Source organism: Candoia aspera, chromosome 2 (assembly GCF_035149785.1).
Source record: "Candoia aspera isolate rCanAsp1 chromosome 2, rCanAsp1.hap2, whole genome shotgun sequence".
Taxonomy (NCBI): domain Eukaryota; kingdom Metazoa; phylum Chordata; class Lepidosauria; order Squamata; family Boidae; genus Candoia; species Candoia aspera.
Window position 1 is genome coordinate 158,276,757 of NC_086154.1, and position 26,832 is coordinate 158,303,588.

General features: G+C 39.4%; 1 protein-coding gene across 1 annotated transcript in view; it reads right to left on the bottom strand.

Annotated features, from left to right (window-relative positions):
* The window catches only part of LOC134491071 (calsequestrin-2), a 42,338-nt gene extending 18,340 nt beyond the window's left edge, over positions 1 to 23,998 (bottom strand). Inside the window, exons 1-5 of the mRNA XM_063294582.1 lie at positions 23,507 to 23,998; positions 9,081 to 9,165; positions 8,060 to 8,160; positions 5,169 to 5,280; positions 2,454 to 2,527 (exon numbers count right to left, since the gene is read on the bottom strand). Of these exons, the coding sequence (XP_063150652.1) occupies positions 2,454 to 2,527; positions 5,169 to 5,280; positions 8,060 to 8,160; positions 9,081 to 9,165; positions 23,507 to 23,740 (606 nt within the window). The 5' untranslated portion in view covers positions 23,741 to 23,998. The remainder of the gene's footprint in view (positions 1 to 2,453; positions 2,528 to 5,168; positions 5,281 to 8,059; positions 8,161 to 9,080; positions 9,166 to 23,506) is intronic.
* Positions 23,999 to 26,832: the final 2,834 nt, after the last annotated feature.

The following is a 26,832-nucleotide window of genomic DNA, read 5'->3' on the forward strand; positions in this document are numbered from 1 at the left end:
AAGATTGCTGTTAGCTGCTTGGAGTTCTTTTATTAAACATTTCAAAACTCCATCACAGTCTAGTTCTAGGATGCAAGGTCATGGAGTGAATGAATATGGAGTACTAACAGAAGTTTGCCTAGGTAGTTCACTGGGGAAGTTTAAGGAGGAATCCCAAACAAAATTATCCTCTAATTCAGCCATGTGTAGTTAACCAGCCTGGGAGCCTGAGAAAGAAACAAGAAGAATAAATAAAGGAACAAGAAATAAAAGCCTGTCTATTAATGGTGCCCTGAAAAGGAATTCTGAATGGACAGAGTTCTGTTATTGTGATCTCCAGTACTTGTAACATGCTTGTCTTTCTATCTGAAAACAACCAATTATACGCTTGCAGCAAATGCAAACTTCTAGCATTCCTTGAAGAATTGGAAGAGTGAATTATCACACTTCAGCTGAAAAGAATTCTTCATTTTGAAGAAAGAAGGCTCTGCAAAATATTTTTATCATGGAAGCAATTGTATCCAATGCAGGGGTTCTCAGACTGTGGGTTGTGCTCCCTGAGGGCTTTGTGAACAAATTTTGTGGAGATCTCAAAATTTCTTGGGGATCAGATGAGTTGAAAAATTAGAATATTTGTGCATAATTTAATGGCCTTCACTGTCTATACATATGGTATATAAATGTGTATGACATAACTTCAATGTATAATGTATAACATCAAGTATAAACTTGAGCTTTTAGAACAGAAAGGGAAATATGATTTAAATAGGTCTAACAGAGAGCTGGGGAGGTGGCCCTGATAGCTGGATTATAGTAGTTGAAATATACAATTTGTGCAAAAGGAACAGAAGACACAGAAAAGGAGGACTGCAATATATGTTAAAAAATACCTATTCCTGCTCAGAAATCCAAAGGAATTAACTGCCCTAAATAATCAAAGAAATAAATGAAAACAATCCCATTGTTGGTATCTACTTTTGCCTGCTGAACCAAAGAGAAGGCATGTACTATGTCATACAAAAGAAAATCACAGAACTTTTAAAGAAGTGTGAAGTCATACTTATGGGAGACTTTAATTGCCTTAATATTGATTGGAAGACAAATTCTTCCAAGCATGATCTTTCGGACCTGTCCTGCTGACAACTTTCTTCTGTAGAGAATGGAGGGACGGCACAAGAAAATCAGCTAGTCTTGATTTGGCACTAATCAGTAGGAAGGACATTTGGGGATGTGAGCATGTATAGCTGGAGTTCTTGATTTTAAGGGAAATTAAAACTGAGCATAGTCAAACACAAACCTTGGAGTTGTGCTCCCCCTCCCTGTTTTAATGAACTCAACAATAAGAAGGATTCCATGGAAGAGAGCTTCAGGAAAAAAAACAAAATGGTTAAATGTTCCTAGAGAAAGAGATACTAAAAGCATACTTGTAAATAATTCCAATGAGGGGGGAAAAGAGGACAGAAGCAGAAGTCAGTATGGCTGCCTAAAAATCTTAGTGAAGATCTGAGAACAGAAAAGGACACATACAGGAAATGTAAAGGAAGCCAAAGAGTACCCAAAAGTGGCCTAGAACTCTACAGCTGTATCAGGAAAGCAAAAGGGCTTTAGGTAAAGGTAAAGGTTTCCCTTGACGTAAAGTCCAGTCGTGTCCGACTCTAGGGGGCGGTGCTCATCTCCGTTTCTAAGCCTTGGAGCCGGCGTTGTCCCTAAGGACCCGTCCGTGGTCATGTGGCCGGCATGACTCACGGAACGCCGTTACCTTCCCGCCGAAGCGGTACCAATTAATCTACTCACATTTGCATGTTTTCGAACTGCTTGGTGTGCAGGAGCTGGGACGAGCAACGGGAGCTCACCCCGCCGCGCGGTTTCGAACCGCCGACCTTCCGATCGGCAGCTCAGCGGTTTAACCCGCAGCGCCACCGCGTCCCTTTAAAAGGGGCTTTAGACCTGTTCAAAATAAAAGGTGCGGGGGGAGAATCAGTACACCAGCTGCTAGCCAGATTGTTTCTTGTTAGAACAGGCAGTTGCTAGGAGCGAAGTCCCAAGTCATCTTAGGTCTTAAAGATCAATAACAACATTATAAATTATGTCTGGATAACTACTGGCAATCAAATGATCCCCATACCTTGCACCAGTTAGCAGCTTTACAGCTGCTTTTTATATTAATTGCAGGCTTTCTTCCATCCACAACTACTGCAAGACAGTGCTCCAGGGTCAGTGCTGAAAGGTATCATGATCAAGATACCAAAACATGCGGAGAGGTCCAACAGAATCAGTATGACCACATTCTCTCTCCTCAGCCCTCACCCCAGTTCAATTTCTGGCACAATCGGCCTATCAAGGTGATCAAAACAGTACCATATTCTAGCTGTAAGGCCAACTGAAATGGTTCCAGATAATCAGAATCATCTCACGCATCTGGAGCTACCACTTTCTCAATCATCAGATCAGTGCAGGAATCTCTGTGTCCTTACCCCTTTGTCAAATGTGGCAAAGAACCTGACATAAGGCTGGAAGTGTTCAGCTGCCTCTTCAAATGCTTTGTAATCTGAGGAGGACAAGGAAGGAAAAAGAATCATATCTCAATTTTTTAAATTAAGATCAATACAATAATTGGTATCACTGTAACCCATAAGCTCGCACTTGCCCCATTGTGAAATACTGTCAAAAATATTGTGTACAGGTAAATTATAGTAAAATGGTTTGCTGTAGTCAATAAAGGCCTCATAAAAACATTTGGATGAATAGTTAATGGAATTTAGGGTCTTTAAATATTTGGGGAGAATTTTATATACATAAGGACTATATTGACTCAACTTAGAATATGTGGTAGAAAAAGCATTCTAAGTTAAGGTAGGAAAAAATAAATTACAGTAACATAATTATGTCCTGTTTGAAGTTTTCATGACTAAACTCTTAGTACAATGATTTTATTGATTCAAGTTGCAGCTGGTTCTAAATTAAGTGGACTGGAGGTTGTGCCAGGAACTTGTGTTCCAAGTGCCTTCCTGAAATTTGAAGCAAGTTTTCTTCCATCCATTTTTACAGAAGCTTCGGTTAGGAAAGTTCATTATTGGCTTTGGTTGAATCTGGCCTCTTTTGTTTGCTTCCTACACCTCTATCTCATTTACAGAAAAGCAGCTAGATGAAAAGCCTGAGATTTTGGCCTTTCAGCAGAATTATTTAATTTTGGTCTTGGTAGAATAAGCTCTAGTGCAGCAGTGTTTTTTGATATCAAACAATTGAACATCTTGTCTTCTGTGAGAAAACTATGCTCATGCATAACTGCTTTCTCCCTAATTCTCTTGAGCTCTTTTTTGTAGCCTAAAATAACCCTAAAATATTGAGCAGCTTTTTCTAGGACATCAATCTGTAACCTTTTGCAGGTCGAACAAGGCTATATAATGCTTTTAAATGGTTCTGAAGTCATATGGGGGTATGTTAGAAGGAAAATATATATGGTCAAAGGTATCTAGACTGAAAAAATCAAAATGTTTTGAAAAGCCATCTTTTTATGATGCTGATTATTTAGAGTTACTATCTCTTTCCAGGGTTTGTGTGTGTCTTTTCCCTCAGAATCAGACCTGATAACATTAAGTTATCAGTTTAAGTTAAGATGATCCCATGTATAGAACTTTGTATCTTAAATGGTCATTATTAAAAAAAAATAACTTGGCAGTGTTATCTTCACTGTTGTTTGTTTGAATTATTTTAAATATTAATCCTAATAACAGAATATCTGTCTGTCATTCATCCAGCCATGCACCCTCTCCCCATCACAAATAAGGACAAAAATTACAAGCTTGTATTGTTTAAGGCCCTCTAGATGTTGCTGGACTAAAGCTCTCAGTATTCCTGAACATTGGCCATGTTGGTTGGGTTGGGGATGCTGTAATCTATCAGTGTTTGGAGGAACATAGAAATCCATCTGAAAGTTAAGACTTATGTCTATTGTATAATAAATCTTGTCTAGTTCTGCTATCATAATATGGTTTCCTTTTGGCCAAGAACAATAACCTACACTGTTTCTGTGTATTGTTTTTAATCTGTTAAGCCACTCAGAGCTTGTAGGAATTGAGTGGCATAAACATTTTCATCAATCAGTCTGGAGCAAGCACATCTAGTCTTTTAAAGATAACTTAAAATATGGAGTGGAGAGAAAAATTAGGTGAGATCAGGCCCCCATTATGTTACATCCTGGCTGCAGGACTGAATGAGTCCAACCCAGGGGCATCTGCACGGGTGGTAAAAAAAGACAAGATGGCAGCCACAACTGTGGAATTGAAGCCCCGCTCCCTTTTTTATGTGTTCTCCTTGAGCTTGTTTTAATCCTCCCTTGTAGATGCCACTGATTCAACAAATTGTTGAAGAAGAGATGCTGGCTCTCATTTTAAAAAATTGCTAAAGAACAAATTTAGCTTTTCCAGAAAATGAAGCTTGAAGAATTTTGCATTAAATCACTTTTTTTTAAAGTGTAGAGCTTCCTGAAAAAGATTGAGTTTGTGAGCTAAATGAACCAGCCTGAATTAAGGAATAGCTGACAGAAGATGCATCTAAACAGCAGCACAAGCTGGACCAGTGGGTTATTTTTTTCTGTGTTTTCATAACATACTAGAGGCAATCTTAAGTCATCCTTAGATGTACCAGCATTAATTTCCACATTCTGATGTACTTGACCAACCATTCTGTGGAAGGCATAGTCAGGTGACCCTTGCAGATAGGATCAGCCAGCCGCTTTCATCCAGTGTGGCCATGCTCACCTCCCTCTGGGCCATTCTGCTTTGGGTTCCAATTTTTTACCTGCACTGCATTTCCAATTCAGCAGGGAGGATCACACTTAAGTATGATTTTTTTTGAAGACCACCACACATAAAATACCTCAGTTTGTTTCTAATTCAGTGTACATAGTACAGTCTCAGAGGCCTAAAGAAGACTGCAGTAGATATAACAGAGCACGTTACCTTGTAATGCAAGGAGCTGTTCAAACCTTGGGTGAGTGCATTGAGGACTGGGCAAAAACAGCAAGTATATAATCTACTTTGAACTTCTGTACTACACAGGGCTACACAGAGTGCATGTTGTAAAGAATATACAAACGTTTTAACAAACATATCAATTCACTTCAGCCAAATAAAAAAATGATACTGCTTTCCAGCTCCCTTCAGATTTCATTATGACTTAGAACACACATTCCGAATCTTCTCCTTTGAAGTAGCCAATAAGTCTGGTCTCCTCTTCCATGTGGTCAAAGGCCTGAAGCTCCAGTTTGTTGTTAATGATTTCCACAGGATCTTCCATCAGCTGTCCGGAAGAAAGAGTTTTGACAAGAACAACTTACACATAACACAAATGCAGTGGCTTTTTTTCTGACAGGAAACTGTTAAACTACGTGCTACTGTATACAATATACATTGCATACATAGTGTAGAAATACCCTTTTATTGTTATCTTTGTGATAGTGTTTAATACTCAGCAGTCTAGTTGGTGTGACCACCAAGTTTGGTGAGGAAGGTTTACACCTGTCCATGGTCTTGAAAAACAGCCATTGCCACTCCTCCTCCTCCTCCTCCTCCTCCTCCAGAAATACCCCTACTACGCTAATTAGATTTTCATCCTCTTTTTGAGCTGTTATGCAAAGCAAATGGCTAAGGGTAGGAAAAATTTAAGCCTGCCCTCTAATATATGATACACTTCATTAGCCCCTCTGTCTCTCGTACGCAAAGCCAGAAGGACAACTGCATGTGATGTATTTAATATGTGAAATTCTTAAGTCAAAGTATCCAAGTCAGCTGAACTATTACTCTGCTTGTCATCTGATGAAGTTCAGGAAAACAACAACACATTCCCACCTCTGCTTCCCTAAGCCTACATATGGCACGACAGAATGAGAGTCAGTGGCTCAGATGGCTTGTATATTTACCATCTATACTTGTGGATAAGTCCACCTGCGGATAAGCTGACCCTCAACATTTTCATATGTTTTAATTTTCACAATTGGCTTATCCGCAGGTGGCACGATTTTCATGGTATTTTGGTTAAAAATTTGAGGGTTGGCTTATCTGCAGAGTGTCAGGGTCAGTCTCGTTTCGCAATAAGACACAGACTCACTTAATGGGTATTAAGGATTTCTGGTTTATTGGAATGATAGCTGACAGAACGAAAAACGGGAATGGGGGTGGTGGTGCGGAGGTGCCCCTTTTATACTCTCTTGTATTGCCCCGGGCTCCCCCACCCTGCATTGTCCCGATCCCTCTTGATGGGACCCTTGATGGCTGCCTGGGCGTTTTCCCGGTGTCTTCCTTTGTCTCCTGGCGTCGGTTGTGTTCTCCGGGGCACCAGGTGCGGCTTATCTCCGTTCCTCTGACGCCCTTCTTTTCAGCTGCCTATGGGTCCATGGGTGTGGGTGCTTTTGGGTGCTTGTGTTAATCCCTAGTTTGATTATCTCCTTCCTCTATTTCTTAATGATCATGATCTACGTTGTGAGGCTCTTTGTGCCTTGCAACGAGGTCATGACACAGAGGGGCTTATCTGTGAGTACATACAGGTACTTAAAAAAAAGTATTACTATATATACTCACCGATAAGCCCATCCACGGATAAGCCAAACCCAATTTTGGGGGTGTATTTTGGAACCTAAAATTCTCAGTTTATCCACGAGTATATATGGGTAAATGAAATTTTGAAGCCCAGAGACACTATGCCTCAAAGTATTGGATGCTAATAATTAATAAAAAATCTGACTGAACATTATTGAAGACAGAATATTAGAATATATGAATATTTACGTGCTTTTTAAAATTTCAGAAATATTCAGAATAATTCTAAGAACCAGTTCTTTTCCAAAAATATTTTACATTTATGATTACTAATAATTCATTAGATAATTTCAGTATAAAGTACTGCATATGTTAAGATCTTATCTCAATAAAAAGGATATAGCAACTGAGTTTCTACATTCATTATGCTGTTCATGGTTTGTTAAATAAGGCCCAGCTGACTACATTCAAATCACACAATAAGACAAAAGTAAATGAACTGCATTGAAATTTAGCACAGTATACAAACCTAATTAGAGAGAAAAACACTCCAGCAACTTCAGATATCTATATATGTTTTCATCAGCTAGCCAACATTAAAGAACATTTTATGCAATCCTAAATGAAGTATCCTTACTTGGGGGGTGAGAGGAGGAGTGTAAAAAGATTTTATGTGGAAATCACTTAATAGCTATATTAAAATAGGCAAGGATTAGCTCACCTGAGGCTTGGAAATAAATTCCTTCCCAGAGAACTTCAAGGGGCTTGCTAGTATATCAGCTGACAGTCATGCTTTCCAATCCACCTAGTACGTTTATCCTAAAGTAAGTTCTATTTGTTTACCCACAGAAAAGTATTCATTGAACTGCAGCCTCATTTTGCCTGTTGGTGGTATTCATAATTTATTTTAAGAAGTTTGGAACAAAAGAAGAGTTCAGGCTTTTTATCAATTTTCTTCCTGTTTCAAATTTATATGCCTCCCATTCCCAAATGATGCTGTGTAGCTTGTATAAACATTTAAAACTCCACAATTGGCACTAAAAACGTATCTAAACTTTTAAAAGGCTGAGATAAAAAGGTTATACAGTATTGTGATCCACTCTGAGAGAGGGGGCAAGTCTCAGTTCCAACTATAATTTGTGCCACAAAGTAGCTTTGCTATTAAAAAAAGTGGGTTTGACTGTTGATTTGGGGATCTGCAAAACATGGACTGTGCAGGAGTAGGCAAATATTGAAATATTAAAGCTTCTGTTTTAAACAAGTGAAATCAGGTGGCCGAAGTTGATTTTCCTCATGAATTTATTTATTGGTAAAATTAGTTTGGGCCCATTTAAAAGCATTTTGATAATTGTTTGTTATAACATAATAGATACCATGAGTTTTGAATGGAAATAATGTTTGTCTCTTTAACTTAAAATATAATATTTGCATTACACTATATTATATTATTTTTGCTCCCTGGCAAATATGCTATATTACAAAAATCCCTGCAACTAGCACTAATGATAATGTATTATTTCTACTGGAAAACAGGATGAACTTACATCTAAAAGGAATTCAACCAAGACATCTGCTGCCATTTGCCCATCAAACTCAATTACATGGTCCTCCTTAAAGATGTATAGGCTTCCTTCTTCATCCAAACCTGGAGAAAAGACAAAAATGCAAGTAATATGTGTGTCGGCCCTTAATGTGAATGAAGGGTAATGCAGATCACTTTTCCTACATAAGACACAGTGAATATTTTAGCTCAGAATGGGTTCTGGGAAAAGTTACTCACAGAATACATAGCATTACCAGATCTGGAGTGCAAATTCAGATTAGACAAAGCAGAGTTAGATATCCAGACATCTCTTTGCTGCTATCAAGTGGTCATCTAGATTTTTGCAGATAAGATTAGATTTGTTGCTGCTGTATAATCAGAACAAATTTATTGCATAAGTAAGTTTGAATTCAACCAGTGGCTTAAAGCAAAAATTTGTACCATAGCCACACTGGCTTCATTAGGACACCTGTATTTTTAAGCCTGGACTAGACAACACATGACCCTTTGGGTTATCATTTTGAGAGATATTTCCTTACCAGATTCCTCAATGCCTTCAACGATGGCAGAGCTTCTAATGTACTGCCTTCACTGGAAATGTTCTTAAAATTCAGGGAGATATTCAGAGATGTATCTGCCTTGAAACTTGCCCATGTTCAATATGTAGCCCATATTGAACTGTATAGCACAGTCAAGCATCAGGAGTTGGCCAGAAAATGTTTTATGACATTTTCATAGACAAATTTCTATTCCACAGGAGTCGTGGGTCCTGGATTTTGGATGCATTCTGTAAGTTAGCCCATTTCAGGTACCTTGGTTCAAAAATTGTCACCCTGCAATGCACCGTTTCACCCAGTTAAAGGTTACAAACAAACAGACATGAGAGTTTTAGTAGTATATAGATGTTCATAGAATATAGTACAATGCTGGCTGTCCTGTCACTAGTAGTTTGGTTTAGGTCGCCAAAACATGGTGCTGGAATCTCTCCCTATCTTGAAGGATGACAAATAGATCATACTTACCTAGTTTTTTGGCAAGCTTTGCATCTTTCTTAGAATCCAGTAATCCAAAAGCAATGCCTTTCTCCTCTAGGACCTGTGCAGCAAGCTAAAGAAAGACCCAGACAAATTGTAAGTCCAGAAGGACTGTGCAATGAGGGGCAGAGGTATCACTCAAATGAATGGAGCCCCAACCACCATTCCGCACTCTATAAGTACCGTATAAAAACCCTCCCTCCAAAATCACACTCCCCCTCCTTGTGTTGAGTCTTTTAACATGAAATGTAAACACTGAGACGTAGGTTGTTTGGGGACTTGGGGGGTTCTTGCTGCCTGTGTTTCCAGCCCTATGTTCTTAACCGTTTCCTCCTTTGTCCATTTCCCAAAACTGTTCTATACCAGTTTTGAAGTTATTTTAAGGAGAGCTTCTAGCATTAGGAGTACTCAATGTGGTACTTACGGAGACCACCCTTACTGCCGTTAGGGATAATTCTCTATTTGTTTTTTTTAAAGAACAATTAGAATTTTTTAATTTAAAAATATTAAATGGGAAACCAGCATGCTGCAAAATTTGAGTCTGGAAAGCATAGTTTTATGTGATGGTCCACAATCATATGTCAACTATTTTATGAGACCGTTCGTGACATGATTACTGTTGTAAACTGCCCAGAATCCCCCCTTTGTGGGGAGATGGGCAGTGGCAAAAATTAATAAATAAATAAAAATAAAATAAAAATTATCTCAAAACGTCAGGTCTGACCATCAGCCCTACAACCCCCTGTTGCAGACCCTATCAAACAAAAGGGCTTTGTGCAGCTTTTGGGCCATTTCCTCCTTAGTTGATCATCTTTGATGAGAAAAGAGATAAGAAGCAGAAAATACGAGAGGCTTAGTTGTGAAAAAGGATAATAGATCCTGTTAATTCAGTGAATGAAACAGAGTATACTAGAATAATAAAATCCTTTTGGGGAAGTATCTGCATAGGTCATCTCATGTCATCTGGGATGGTGCCCGTGCCTGCAGTTTTCACCCCCAGTCACTCCCCAGTGTGAATTCCTTTTCAAACCCTCCCATATTGAGCACTGGGGTTTGAAGAGGGTACCTAGTCTGATTTTACTGACAGGCCTCGGTGTAATTGGTAGCCATGCCACAGCATACAAAGAAAAGCCACTGGGGGGCATAGTGTGGCAGTACCTCTGCCTCCCTACTTAATTTTGGCCCTCAAGTATATTATTCTCTTGGTGCTTTATGTAAACTGCCCAGAGTCCCCCGATGGGAGGAGATGGGCGGGGACAAATCGGATAGATTAAATAGACAAACAAACAAACAAACAAATAAATAAATAAATGTTCTCTTCTCCAAATAGTTCCCAACCCAATACTTTATTTTGCTTCTTTAAAGCAGAGCAGATATCAGAAAGCTAGGTACTTTCCATGTGCAGGTGGATCCTCCTTTGCATCTGGCCATAACACACCACTGCACACCATTTCTTGTGGTCATATACTTTAGTATTTAGAAACCATTAGGTCTGGAGAAGGAATAACATGGATAGAGTGCAGGACTATCCATGCCTTCTCTGTCCCCAGTTTTCTACATTCATAGAAGACTACATTGAGCAAAGATGAAAAGTGCTCAGAAGAGGATTTCTACATGCATTTTTTTCAAGCTTTTGCATAATCAGGAATCCACTTTATTAGTAAGGCTGGGAATAGAGATGGCTGACACATGAGGTCCCCTACGGCATTCACATGTTGCTCTTTTCTATACTAGCATAACAATTATAGTTTCTGTTTTCATAAAAAATAGTTCTTGCCCATCTTCTCTGTAACCTCCCTTTATGTACTTGAGCATGGCTATTTTGTCGCCCTTCAGTCTTCTTTTCTCCACAGTGAACATCTCAAGTTCATTCAGCCTATCCTTAGTGACTTGATTCTCCTCAAGTGTCTGTATCATCTTCACTATGCTTCTCTCAACCCTCTCTAACCTGTCAGTATCTTTCTGGGAATACTCCTCTAATCATAGAGTGCTTCAGGTGTGGTTTCAACAGGGCTGACTATAGAGGAATGATGTGTCTTTGATATAATGCTGCTTCTAATGCAGTCCAGGAGTGAGTGAACTATTCTAGCAGCCATTTCACATTGCTGACTTAGCTTGTTGTCAATGCTCACAGCCAAGTTCTTCTCAGATGTAGTGTTTCCAAGCAATAAATGCTATAACTTGTACATGTGCCTTAATTTTTTTCTCCCTAAATGAAACACCTTACATTTCTCCCTTTTAAAGGACAGCTTGCAGTTCAGATTACAGTTTACAGCAGAAAAACCATGGTTTTTAAGGTTTAAGAGTCTTCAATCTGGAAGTGCCCTAAAATGAAAAAACATGTATAACAAATACACTTTTTTTTTGAGAACCAGTTTGGTGTAGTGGTTAAGGCACCAGGCTAGAAACCAGGAGACAGTGAGTTCTAGTCCTGCCTGAGGCACAAAGCCAGCTTGGTGGCCTTGGGCTAGTCACTCTGTCTGATCCCTAGGAAGGAGGCAATGGCAAACCACTTCTGAAAAACCTTGCCAAGAAAACTGCAGGGACTGGTCCAGGAAGTCTCCAAGAATCAGAAACAACTGGGGGGGGGGGGAAGGAAGACACCATCATCTGGATGATCCATGAATCTACTGTAAGTACTTAGGACAAGCACTTTAAAAGGTCTGTCTGGAAGCAGCCCAACTTCCCCTTGTGCTTGCATTGAATTGTGCCATAAGAAATACCTGAGCTTAGAGTTTTCCTCTCAACAAAAATAGGGCACAAAAATCTTTGGGAAACAGTGACCCTGCAGACCCAGCATTTCCATTTTATAGGGGTGACCTACACATAGCTTAGATGAAAAGAGATGAAAGCTGTGGTTCTGAAGTCCACGCTGGTGACAATGAATACTCTAGCAGTATAAAGTCCTCTCCAATGTATACCATATATTGTGCCCCTCAGTCCACCAGACCCATCTCCTTAGAATTATTGAAATGTCATACTGTAGCATAGCTCCTGTTGAAGTGCAAGTCCTTTAAAACTGTGCTATAAATAACCTGAACCCAGGAAAGCACCAGGAGGTTAAAGGAGATAAGAAGCATCAGGTACAAACTTCTTTCTCTCTACTGCTATCGAATCTGTCTATTGCTTTCATAGGCAGGAGTCCAAACCTTTGTTAAAATGTTAGAAATACACTTGGGCAGAGAACACTAAAAATTATTTTAAAAAATAACAGTATAGGTGGTAAATTGCATTGCCTAGAGAACTACATTCCCTGGATTACAATACATAAAATGGAATGTGTGAAAGAATTTATGACCTATTATGTTTTAAGGCTTGCGTTAAAAGTATTTATGAAAGGTTATGCAAGTATCGTGAGGTAACTGCCATATAATGGTCTATATTTTTAGAATGGAAAGAACTCTGCACCCCAGATATAAATATCTATTCAAAGCATTTGAAGGTCACGAGCCATACTGATTAACTGCCTTAGTTATGCCGTGAGAGATGAATAAACCATATGCTAAAGACTTTGTATCCATGGTATGGGGCATCCCCCACCCCATGGCAAAACCACTGAGACAGTCAAAGCACTTGCCTTCTCCTTTCTTCACCTTCTGCCTTCCTGCCCTAAGAACCTGAAGCACTTGCATGCCATTTTCCATGTGTTTTTACAGTATGGGTTTTAATGGCAGTGTTTGGAAAATTAACTTGTGAAACACCCTTTAGAAGTGTGGATGAACACAAAGATTAATACGGGGTTTATTGGCATACTATGAATTCTGAGAGTCCCCGTTCTCAACTTCCTTTTAAGAATAAAATAAAGCAATTTTTCTTGAGAAAAAGTTTACTGAAATGCTCACTGTGGATAGAGTCATAATACAATTTGGTTCCTAGAGCCTCTTCCTCATGGCTACATTATTATACATTCTTCCAATTCTTGACTCAGCATAAAAACATGCCAATGTAATTTCCAGTGCCTTGATGGGTAAAAATGAGGCAGACGCCTAGTGCCGTCCTTAACAAAATTAGAGGAATCCATCAAGCACATCTCTTAACTCATCCCACATCAAATGTGCAAGGACAGCACCAGGCTTCTGAGCTGCTCCTAAGGCAGAACACAACATTAACATGGCTATAAGGAAGAGCCCCAAAGGGAATCTCAGTGTTGAAGCAGAATTTATGGAATAAGAAATCCTAGACTTTATTCACCAAGGTTATGAATAGTCAACTATTGTGAGCACATTAAAGAGACATGCTCACCATTATATTCAACAAAGCTAACACAATGAACCTAACCTTTAATTACAACAGCTTTATTTGAGAGAACTTGAAAAACATTAGCAGTTACTTTGTGTTAATTGGGAGGACAATATGCCTATTCTATATTTTTTCTGCTTGAAGCTATTTTCATACAGCTATTGCACAATTCAGAAATGTATTTACATTCTGTAGCATGCCTGATGATCAATTCAATCCAATGTATGGCAACAGAGTTTCATTCATTCCAGTTTTCTGTAACTTTCATTGTGTTATTTATCCTTAAACAAATAGTATGGCAGGAAAAACACTTCAGATTGTTTGGGTGTGACAGAGGAGAGGAATATACAGATAGTTCTATTGTAGTTAAGAACTACACTGTGTCCTCATTTGCAGTTTAGCATACATCATCATGCTGTGGCAACCCTTTTGGTCACAAGCGATCTTCATTTCATCTCCAATCTTAGGTTGTCATTAAAGCCACATCCATTGCACAGAACCATGGTGCAAATATGCCCCAACCATTATCTATTTTTCTGCTATGTTGCTAGGACATTGCCTTCATCTCATCCCCAGCTCATGAATGAGATGGCTTTAAGTTGTCCTTAGTTGCACAAATGTCAAAATGCTATTTCCCCCCCTATTTCAACCCTGCCCAAGGACATCTTCACAATGTGTAAAATCTCGCTATCCTTGGAAAGAAGTCAAGTGATGATGGATATTATCCTAATAGGGTAGTGTGGAAAGGCCCTAAATGTACCAGTATTAAAGCAGTATTTTACCCCTTAAGCCAGGACCTTCCCACCATGGGTCTTTCCCTACTACTGATTAAAGTGATCTCCATCTGCCTTTGAACTGACAGCAACCAACATCAGTGTGAAATTTGCTGTTCCACTACTTATTCTGCCTTTATTGCATGTGTTCCCAATCACTATATGACTTCTCCCCGAGGAAATGACTGACACCCGAACAGTTTTACACTTCCTGAGTCTATGCTTGGGACAGTATCAGAAAAAGGGTGGAAATACCACTTTAGTATTGGTGCATAATAATAATAACTTAAGGCTGTTTCACTAATGAGCTGGGGGTGAGATGAAAGCAATGTCATGGCAGAGGGTTAAGTAGGCATTATGATGCAAATGGAAACATGTCCATAGCTTCCAGGTATGTAAAATCTATAATGCTTTGGAAGCAAAATCAGGTGATCAGAAGTGGTTTGGGAATATTGAGAAGTACAGGCATAACTCCTTTCTTCTGGTCATCACCCAGCCTCTGCTGCAGCCATTTTCTCTTCCACCATTTGCCTTCTCCATTACCACTTTGGTTCCTGAGTTCCTTTCATACCAGCAACCCCACTCCCTATTTTTGAAACCAGTGTCTCTCCAGGTGGTTAACATGGTAGATGAGAGGGGAGCAGACTTCTACTATTGTATTTGGGGAAGAACAAGAAGGGGCACACTTGCACAATTCCACTTCAATAATATTCTGAAATTATCAGACCTCCATTATTTTGTTGGATCTTCACTATTAATAATATTTCTGGACTCCTCAATGAAGAGCAGCTGACACAAGCCTCAGTGGTTAAGGAGAAGGACTCTATGGGCTCTGCAAAAGGAAGGATTCCTGTTCTTTAGGAAGAAGTGAGAGGGGCTGAGCAGCAAGCTGTTGGCTGGATTTCCTATCAAAAGAAGTGTGCTGTATTTCTGGAGCATCCATTTAGGATGTAACAGAAAGACTCCTTAAGCCTGCTGACAAATATCTCTTTCTACAGATCCATATGGAAACAAATACCACAGCCAGAAATAGTTTTGAAGATTCTGCAAGGGACTATGAAGTGTTGGGCAGTAGAGTGAAAGAGTTGGGGACACAGGTGGTGCTTCTTTACTCCTTCCTGTTGAAGGACAAGGCTTGGAAAGAGAGATAATACTAGAAGTGGACAACTGGCTATGCAGTTGGTGCCAACAGGAATGGTTAGTATTCTAACAATTGATAATGGGATGTGTTTCTGAAATCAGGGACCCTTGCATGGGAGAGATTGTACCTCACCTCATAAGAGATAGAATGCACCTCTACTCTCTCTCTGCCCCTAACATTTATATGCTAAGCGAGGTCATTTGTTGGTCTGGAGTCAGGTATGATCAACTTTAGGCCAACCAAGGCTGTCTGAGTCAAGGTTCTTTTCCAGTGTCTGAGGGCTGTGATGGTCTGGCTGGGGAATAACTGGCTTCAGCTCATACCAAACAAAACTGAGTGGCTATGAGTTTTAGAGTTCCTGGTTCTCAGGATTCTCCTTTTGTTCTGGATGGGGTTGCACTCCATGAGACAGAACTAGTATGCTATTTAGGGGTCTTACTGGACTCTTGACTCCTTGTGGAACAACTGGTGGTAGCCAGAGCCAGGAAGGCTCCATACTCACACAGATCCATACTGTGTGTCAATTGTACCCATTCCTGGATTGGGAGGCATGCTCATGGTCACTCATGCCCATGTCACCTCCCATTTGGACTACTGCAATGTGCCGTACATGGGACTGCTCTTAAAAAGCACTAGAAGCTACAATTGGTTCAGCATGCAGCAGAGGGAGCAGTTATGGGTACACCTTTATACTGTATATCCATGTATAACACCACTGCTTCATGAGCTGCACTTGACTTCTGGGTGCAATTCAAGTCCTGGTTACCACTAATAAAGCCTTTCATGGCACAGGGCCAGGTTATCTGTGGGACTGTCTATTTCCAAGTGTTTTTTCTTGTCCTATAATATCTGGCAGAGTAGACATGCCTCAGGTCCTTTCTTTGAAACAATGTCACCTGGTGGAACCCAGGAAACATTTATCTAACAATAGCATCTGCCCTTTGGAAAATCATTCCCTCCAAAAATCAGATGGCCCTGACCCTGCTGGCTTTCTGTAAGATTTTGAAAACCTGGGTCTTCCCCTGGGCACTGGGCCAGAGAGTGAGATGTAAAGTAAAGTGCCCAGAGTTGCTTTTGTGAATTAGCTGGCCATGTAAATCAAATAAATAAATGGCAAGAATGTGTTGGGAAAGTGCCTTGCAAACCTGATCTTGAGGGGTTTTAACTTAATTCTACAAAAGAGAGAGAAGGAAGTCTAAAAAACAATACAATGCCAAGTATTGGAATAGGACTAGAAAGATTATGTAGAATGTGGAACCACCCAGTAATGAATGGTGGTTAAACAGGATGGTTTGGAACTTCTGAAAATAAGATAAAGGAAGTACAATTGCACACACCACTCCACTGAGAAAAAACAATGGAGGTGGAAGCTTAGGAAACTGTCAGGATGCACTGGAAGGTTTCAACTAAGCTAAAAATTAACAAGAGTCATGTAAAGGAAATGAAAGGTGGTTTAATCACCAAAGAGGTGTGCCAACAAATAGTTAATGTCCGCAAAAAGATGGTTAGAAAGGCTAAAGGAGCCAGTTGGATATAGTGATTAAGGTATTGGACTAGAAACTGGGAGACTATATTTGGGCCTATTCTGTGGCAACAGAACCTCTATTAGGCAGAACAGGCAGAAAGATCTATTGGGTTGCTGTGAGGAATTTTTTACATATCTGGATGATAAAGTTACTCAGACCTACTGGGCAAGTCCAAGGAGGTGATGAAGGCCTTGTTTTGGTTGAACCTGTGAGTTGTAAGAAAGTGGATAGGGTTCTATGTAGCATAGGTCTGCCACTTGCAATCTTGATCCTTACCCTTCCTGGTTGGTAAAAGCCACCATGGAGATAATTGGGGTTGTGTCAGGATGGTGGTAAATACATCCTAGAGATAATGTGTTGCCACATGCCTTGAAAGGAAAGATTGCTGAGAAGATGGTAGGGCTGCCACCCTGGAGGAAATGGATTATCTGGACCCATTTCAGTCAGGGTTCAGGTCCAAGTTCAACATGGAGATAAAATTGATAGACGTTGTAGACAACTTCTGGTGGGTCCAGAAACTATCCTGCGTGGAACTGGCTAGTAACCTGGGGGTCATCCTGGATTCACAGCTTCTACTCAGTGTGCTTGTGGCAGCTGTGCTAAGGAGGGCCTTTGTACAGCTTCATTTGTTGTATCCTTCTGAGATGGGAGGGTCTACTCACAGTCATTCACACCTTAGTAATTGACTGGACTATTGAATGTGGTCTACATGGAGATGCCCTTGACTTGTGGTTTAAGTAGTTACACATACTTCTCAATTCCCCCAGAAAACACCATTACTTTCAAGAACTGCACTGGTTACCTCTGAGAGCAATTAAAGGGGCTTACTGTTACTTTTAAAGCCTTTATTGTAAAGTGTATTGTAAGTTTTAACCCAAAATACGAAGGTTGGGAAGTAATCAGAGATGGCTTTAATTGGAGTAGCTTATAAACTCAGTTGAACAAATATGTTAATTACATTAATGCATTGTCCTGCTCATCTGGATTTATTTTTAATTTAAAAAAGCAAGCCAGCACAGCTCAACAGATGTAGATAAATGTCATTATGGTTAAACCTGGATAAAAATGCCCTGTAAATTATATTTTTCTCCTAAGTCCTGCCATACTGCCTCTTTGTGGTTGTGGGATGTTCCTGAACAATGCTGGGAGTATGCCAAGAATATATTACTCCCAGCAGGGTTACCCAAGGCATGAAGGTCATCCCAGCTGTCCAGCTAAAGCAAGCAGACACCTATATCAGGCAGCAGCAATGTAGGAAGATGCTAGAGGCAGATGATTACCAGAGTGATAGTGGCAAGTGCATTGTTTCATACTGTGTGGGGAAAAAGCAAAGGTAAACCACACCTGTATTTTACCAAGAAAATCCCATGGATAAAAAAGTTTGATGTTATAGAGAAGCATGAACATGGGAGAGCTCAGCACCATGAAAGATGAAATGAACTGACTACAGATTGACATCTTGGGTAACAGCAAATTAAAATGGATTGGAAGTGGACACTAATCAGAAGATCATACTGTTTACTACTCAGAATATGAGAAACAAAAAAGGAATGTTTTGCTTTCACAGCCAGGAAGATATAGCAAAGACAATACCTGGTTACAATGCAGTCAATGACCAAATGATATCAATTAGACTTCTCAGACAGCCCTTTAATATCCAGGTTTATGCTCCAACCACTGATGCAGAAGAAGAGGAACTTAACAAGTTTTATGGTCAAGTCAATCTGAAATTGACAGAACATACTGCTATGGTTGGAGACAAGTTGGAAATAGGAGGAAAACATATTTAGACTATATTAGACCTGGGAAACTGAAATGAAATAGGAAAACAATTTATTTCTGCCAATCCAATGACTACTTTATTGCTAATGCACTCTTCAAACAACCACATGATGTCTATATTTATAAAAATAATACAGGCAGGATAGAAAATAAATAAAATAAAATAAATATACATGGACATCTCTGAATGGAGTATACAGACACCAAACTGGCTATATTATTGGTACAACAAGGTAGAATTGCTCAGTTATAAAAGCAAAAATGTGATCAGGACTGCCAGTGGAACAGACCAAACATTGTTAATGTGCAATGTTTATGTGCAAGTTTCAAGTCAAGCTAAAGCAGAAGAACAAAGCCAACCAGTTTCCACAATATAATCTTGAGCATATACCCAAAATTTTCAAGAAGAACATCAGGAAAGACTTCAAAGTTCTAAGCCTCCTTGATAGAGAACCAGAGGAAATGAGGAATGAAAACAAATAAGTTGTTAAGGATTCATGTGAAAATATACTGCCAGAGACCAAGAAACAGAAGAAACAAACTAGATGTTAGAACAGACAGTGGAAATTGCCAGGAAGAGAAGCAAAAGGTAAGAAAGACAAAGTCTCAGGAAGGAGCTTAATGAAGAATTTCAGAGAGCTCTTTGAAGAGACAAGAAGTATTACAATGACATCTGTAAAGACATCATAGGTGGAAACAGACATGGAAAAACAATGGAAGTTTTCTGAAAGATCTCCAAGCTCAGAATTGAGGTTTCCAACCTTGAACTGATAAGCTAAAGGATGGCAATGACATATAATAACTGATTCAAAGAAGATCAAACAAAGGTGTAAGGACTATACCAAAATTCTGTACAGTATAGATGTCTACATCCAAGATACCTGAAAAGATACTTCCTATTCACAAGAACCTCTAGTACTAGAAGATTAATTTAGATCAGCACTCCAGTCATTACCAAGTTGGATCGGAAATAGATTGGTATGGAATCTCTACAAAAATATGGCAGGCAACAAAATAATCAATAAAAGCTCAAACCAAACTAGCCAGTAAATCTGACCACACAGTGATCAACAAATTGAAAGAGGTCAATGTACATATTAATATTAAAGAAAAGAGACTTAACAGATATTGCAAAATATCACACAATATATTTGACTTGCTAGCATCATGCAATGTGAATCGGAGCCCTACATGGAAAGGGAAATGCCAAATGTTCCAGCTGGTTTTAGAAAAGGCAGAGGAACAAGAGACATTATTGCTGATACACACTAATTGAGAAAGCCAAATAATTCCAAAAAGACAGCAATCTTCTTTATTGGTTATAGAAAGGCCTTCTATAGTGTTGACCAAATCAAGCTGCAGGATGTCCTTAAGAAGCTCCATTCTGTATTAGTGGCTTTCTTCTCCTTTAATCTTTAAGTTCTTTAATCTTTAATCTTTAGTTCTTTCTGGTTCCCTCTAATGTCCAACCTTCAAAGTCCCATCTTACCATGCTTTTTTCTAATCAACATTTTCCCACGGGAAGATTTCTTACACTTAGTTTCAAAATCTTCATATATTTTTTATAGAATTTTAAACCACAGGAAGGTTTCTTGGAATTAATTTCAAAATCTTATTTCAAATCCATCTGGCCCCTTAATCCATTTATGGCTTTCCAAAATCAACATTCTAATCACCCTTCTGCTGTTTATTCTAAAATAAGAATTTTTAAAGTCTTTAAACTTGCATAAAACTTCTTTTGCCAATGATTGGAGACTCAGTATAATGAAACTTGCCTTTCTGAAGAGTCTTAATATCCAGAAAGCCGTTAACAAGCAATTTCCAGAAGTGATTAAGAAAGGAAGTATGCGAACCCAGTGTCCTTATGAAGGCACCGAACCATGGCTTGGGCAAAGATGGCTTTCCCTTGGCTCCCAGTGCTCTAAAACCCGCTGGAGACCACTGTCTTACAGTCTCTTCGCAGGGAGCCACCGTATGGAGAGCTTGTGGGGAATCCCAGGTCCTCTCCTTTATCCGGAGAGGAATTCTGAGGAACTGATTGTTTCGCTGTAAGTGGAGCTGTTATCAGTCCGCCACTGCTTCCCTGGAAGTCACTCACAGGTTACTTTTAAGATTGTCTGCTGTGATAAAAATGGATTTAAAAGAGGTGATAGAAGAGGATAAGACTGAGACCGAGGCTGTTTTGAATGTGGATTTAAAAATGACAGGTGACAAGAATGATATTGAAAAAGATGTTACGCTGGATTTACAAATGAAACTGGCTGATGTCTTAATAATTAAAAGGGACACACAAATAACAAACCAGAAGAGTGACTTGGATAACTTGGATTTACAAAAGAGACATATTAAACTTATGAAGGAATTCCTCAGAAGAGACAAAGAGAAAATGAAAAGAAATCAACTTTTGGGACACTATTTAAAGGATGAAAGATCAAGATTCTTAAAAGTAAAGTAAATTGATTTATATGATCAAGGTTAAAATATATATGTCATTGTTTCTGGTAGCACTTAATGGATTTTTCTTGACCAGGACCAAATGATGAGGCTTTAAAGATTTGTTTAGAGATAAGAGTTGAGATACGGGAAGGAGAGATCTTCTGTTGTAGTATCTGAGAAGGTGGTAAGTTAGTGAAATTGTTTATACTTGTCTTGATGAAGGAGGAAGTCATTTTTTTTCCTTTTTTCTTTACTATTTTTTCTTTTTTGCCTTTTTGATTTTTTAATATTTTTTTCTCTGCACTTTTTCTTATTTTTACATTTTCCTTAGTTTGTATTAGTTTTTTATCTTTGTATCTGTAAACTTTAATAAACATATTAAAAAAGCATATCCATAACAGGCTTTGGAAATGAAGCTTAAGGAAGAGGTCCAAAGTTCACATGGTCCCCTTTAAGTTCACAAAGCTGAAACATACCTCTTTGGTTAAGGTCACTAAAATTAGGAACACTCTGTCCAAATAAAAATATGATCCAGTCAGGTCATATGAAACCTTTTGTGAGATGATCCAAGAGACAATCAGCATTCAAACCAGTCCACCATTGTATGTCTCAGATTCCTACTGCATGAGTCGAAAAATCTCCTGTTGGAGAAGTAACCAGATAAGGTGTGGGTGTCCTGTGGAGAAGTAGCAGTCATGGCTGCCTCCCAATGAACAAAAAAAAGGGATAAATGTGTTTGCTCCTCCAGTCCATATGTCACCATACTGAAAACATAGTGATTCACCACAAACAATTAAATCAGCCTTATCACTAACATCATTATGTCTCTTAGGCATAATGATTTTGTATGTTTTACTACTCTTATTATTTTTTCATCTGTTAAGATGCCTTAATGTTTCTAGGTGGAGGACTCAGAGAGCTACAGATAGGCAGTTATTTTGTTCTTTTTTCCTTAGCAGATTTTCCTTGATAAAGGAAAAAAAAACCCAGAAGAGCAAGAACAGATAGTAAGGAGGAAACTCTGGTCAATAGCTATAGAGTAAATGATATTATGCAAGGACTTGCTTTCTTGCTCCCTTTTTTAGATAGGCCAAACAAGGCCCAGAGACAAATTGTGACAGTTTAAGGTGTACCACCAACATGATACTATAATTTCTAAGAACCTTGCCACTTACAGGTCATTATCATGAAAGGTGTTCACAACCCAGGTACCTTTTGGTCTCATTTTTACATTGCCTCACTGGCAAAGGGATGGCTACAGTATCACTCCTTCTCAGGTAATAAAGAAAGCACCAAATCACAGAGATGGATTACAGATGTTGCATAGCCTCTCATTCTGGTATTTGCTCTGGGTACTCTTGCTGACAAAGATACTGAAGAACTGACTTTTATATGGGTTGTGATTTCTCATGCTGCCTTGGCAATATAGGGAAAAGCTGCTCTACAGTGGTTCCTCTGCTGTCTGAACCCAACCTTTAAAGGTGCATAGTTGTGTGAATGGAGCTTTTGGGAAGCTAGGCACTGGCACAGACATTGTCACTGGGTATTTCTCTCACACAACAAGTGATAGTGAACCATAAGCTGGCTCTCTTTGTGGCTAGCACTCAACTCATATTTGGAAAGTACTACATATTCATCTTCTAGCTTTAGATTCAGAGAGGTCTACTTGAATAGCCATGCAAGGTTTTCTAACCATACAAGACTCTACTAGTATGTTTTACAAGATGTAGAAGGCATTGTGCTCAAATGAGGCCCAATTGTGAGGTTTAGCTACAGGATACAGAGAAGATGCCTACAAGACAATATTGTGGGATGGTTCTCTACTTTGAAAACACAAGTTTCTATAGACGAAAATAGCTTCTCCAGCTAGTGATATGGTTCTGTGGATCTGCCCTGTTTATGCATAGAAATTATTATCCAAGTAGCTGTTGTTTCTGTTTCTTCCCATTGACATTCTTTGTCTGTAAAAAATATTTCTCCCTCAACAGTAGTTAGCCACTCCTTCTAGGATACTTCTGGTAGTTTTAATATTTCATTCAGATTAGCTTCATTGATATTGGAACCATTTCATCCCTAGAATATTGATCAGGGTTTTTTTGCTCAGAAATGAATACTTACAATAAAAAAGACTGATAAACTGCAAAGAACAAGGAATCTGAAGTTGTTCCAACTTGGTTCACTAAATGCTTTCCTCTTTAGTTCCTGATGGGCAGAAGAGTGCCTGAATGCAATATCCAAAGTATATCCAAAGATATCCAAAGAAACATTTGCTTAACAGTATTGTTCCAGAAGCAGAGTTTTACTTTTAACAGCACTGTTAAGATTTAGAAATTAACTGGCAAGAAACTCAGTCCGCCAAAGATTAGGCCATTAATGCAGACTTGTATTACTTCTCTCAAGTGCCCATTTGAAGATCTGTGTCCTGCTCCCCTTTGGGCCCCAAAGTATTCCATGTCTCTAAAGAGCCAACAGGGGTAGGTTGACAATCACATAAACCTATACAGTAGTTACACTTACCTCCAGCACCATCTCAGTCATTTGAAACCGTCTTTGAGAACTTTTGTCAGAAGTCACTGGTTCATGGAGCAGCACACCGAACATGTCGTACTTCTTCAAGGCCTGCTTGTAGTTTTTCTCACTCAAGTCAACCACACGATCTTTCCCATCATAGGAAGGGAAGTCTAGTCCTTCCTCAGCCCTGTAACAGGCAAGCACATAAAAAACTCCCAGGAACCAGCAAGCTGCCTTCATATTGCTGTGCTTCTGCGGGCTTATCTGGGAGAAGGAAAGGAAATTTTAGGGGGAAAGCCTGGAGAGACTCAGGTCTCTTTCTGCACTGGTTTGATTGCCACGCTTTTCCGGCGAATTGATGTAGATGGATTCGGGTCACCAGGAAGCATCTGCAGCAAGCAAGTAATCCTTGTTCGAAGACAAAGGCAAAAGAACAGGAGAAGCTGAGAGACCAAACCCTGGATACCTTACATAGCTCAGCCCAGCTTCTGTCTCATTCAGAACTCCATTTTTAGGAAGCAGTTGTTTAAAGCTATTAATAGATCCTGCAGTGAATAAAAAGGAAAGATATGACACGATTGAGACTGCTGGCACTCTGCTTTGCCTCTGAGTGAGAGAGAGGGAAAGCAGAGGGTGGGGAAGCAGGCATGGAGAAAGAAGCGACTTTGTGCAGAAAACTGGCAATCAGTCGGAACGCACAAGCCTATGGCAATTTCCCTGCAAATACTCTACTGTAGTACTCAGTCTGCAAAAAACAGACCCATCAACCTTAAAGGGTGTTTTAAATGAGATGCTTTTATTCATTTTATGGGGGGATTTGAGGGGGATCCCATTTGGTTCAGATGTGCCACTTAATTATAAGTCATTTCTCGGGTACAGTACTTGTCCTATGGCTGTACAGGTGGCTTGCAGTTTGAGAAAACACATGTAAACAAATGTTCCGTATTTATCTTCTATGAGCTGAAATTATCCTCTGTTTAAAATTGAAATTTTACCTTCTGTGAGATTAAATGTGAAATTTATCTTCTGTTCAGACTGAAATTTAGTCATTCCTATTTTGATTTAGCAGACAGTTAAAAAAAAAGCTGGGGCTCAGTTATGAGTCAGTCTGGTTGCTCTCAATTCCTTATAAATCAAAAGGGGATTTAAATGCAGCCCAGGCAGAGGAGCAGGGGAAGATGAACTCTTGTCTCCTTTCCTACAGCAAACCATTATTTTTAGCTCCTGTTCTCCTGGAAAGGAGAACTGATCTCTCCTCCTGTCATCTATTCGGGCTGGACTTTGTGTTACTGCCTACCTCACCCACTGGTATTAATGCTATTACTTTAATGGCAAGCATGTCTTTGCACGTGAAAACTGCTGCTAGCATTGCTGTGGCTTAGAATTGGGCCCTCAGTTTGGGGGTGCAGGATAGAAGCCTTAGGGGTATTTCAGGAATTACCATCCTTCTCTGCTGAAAGCAGAGAAGTCTGCTGGATTGTTTCCCAAAGTCTTTATGTCGTTTTAGTTCTCATTCTAACGGCAAAAGCTAGTTCTAACATTTCTGAAAGCTGACAATCCTGGAAAGACAACATCTGTAGAAAAATCTGAAGCTATTCCTCCAAGATCTTAATTAAGAAATTGTAAATCCTGTGACCGCACCAAAATTTAAAGAGGTATGTGTGTCCTCGGTGGAAAGGCAAGGGGCCAGGAGTTCAGGCAGGTCTGAGAAGAAGTGCAGTGACTGGATTGGGAGCCTTTGGTGCCTCAACCACTGTGGTTCTTGAATGAGCAGAGATGGATTTAGGGATGACATTCAAAGCTTCTGTAGAACTCCAACGTTCATGCTTCACTATCAGGTTTTATTCAGGATTTTACAGCTGTAACAACAACGTGGACTTTTTTCAGATACAGCCCTAAATATATCAACAGACTCTTCATGTGGTTTTTCTGTTTAGGCAAGGAGAAGAGTGTCAAGGGGATGGGCTGAATGTATTCCCTTATAAGGGGATCATTACTTGGTTAGATGAGCTGAATTCCTCATTCATGCCCTGCTACATTTTGGTTTTTACAGAGATTTCTTCAATAGGTTTAAAGGCTTGTTATTTCCTTGATGACCAGAAGAATGCATGCCCATTATTTTTACCATGATTCAAATGTAACCACATTGTCCTTGATAGTATGAAGAATTGAATTAAGGGCTGAGTAATTTCTCCTTGGTTATCTTAGCTAGCAGTGTTAACATGGGACTATCAAAGATCACTTATAAGTTATGAATGTCAATTGACATGCTGTCCCTTTTCTGGTTATATTCTCTCTCCTCTATCTGGCTTCATTGTGCAAATTACCGTGTTTTATTTATTTGCCTTTTTCTGTTGTACTGGTTAGTTTGTTTATTCAGTTTATATAGCTGCACATCTTTTACATGACTCTAGGTGGCTTACAATAAAATAAATAACATGTATAAAATACACTACAGTATTAAAAGTTACTGTAACATCCTGGCTGTCAAAAGATAGTAGGTGTTGCTGATGAAGTTACACCTAGCTGTCTACTTTTGCATCCTGCTTCCCACTATCTCCTTAGCTAAGTGACAAGATCAGATGACAACTAATGGGAGAGACTGGCCAAGGAGTAGAGCCTGTATTAGGCTCTACTCTGTGCTGCTGCTGTGGGCCTTCAGTCTTGAGGTCCCTCCAGTCATCACTTGATGCCTTCTTTTCAGTACATACTGGAGTTCTTGAGCCATATCTTTATGGAGTTTTAAAGGTGAATAAAAGAACTCGAAGCAGCTAACAACAAACTTGCAAAGTAGAAGCATGAACCAAAACTTGCACATTAAGCTTAATTATGTTCAGAAATAACTTCAGTCTTCACACAGTAGTTAGATGAAGAAAAAAATATATAGATGGCTTACATTTATTCAGTAGATCTGGATACAAGTAGATTCATAGTAAAAGGTACTTAATCATCACTAGTTCTTTGTAGACACTTTCTATGGAAATAGAAAGTCTGCATGCAAGCAAGATAAAAGGACAGAGCTGCATTCTGCAGCACCTCCTGCTTGCAGGTGTGCCCAAGAGGTAATGGAGATTGTTAATCCCCAAACCCAAGGAGGAGGAGGAAGTGGAAATCAGGTGACCCATGTGACATCCCACAAGCACAATAGAGATGTGTTTACTAGAAAGACCCCCTTATGCTATGAGACAATGCTGAGTTGACCCCTGATAATTCCAACATATCTAACTTGAGAATTTAAACCTGTTAAGGGCTGGGAACTCAGTCTCTATAATCATAGCATGAACCCGCTTTTTATACCATGTTCTTGTCAGGCTCAGCCCAAGAACAACGAA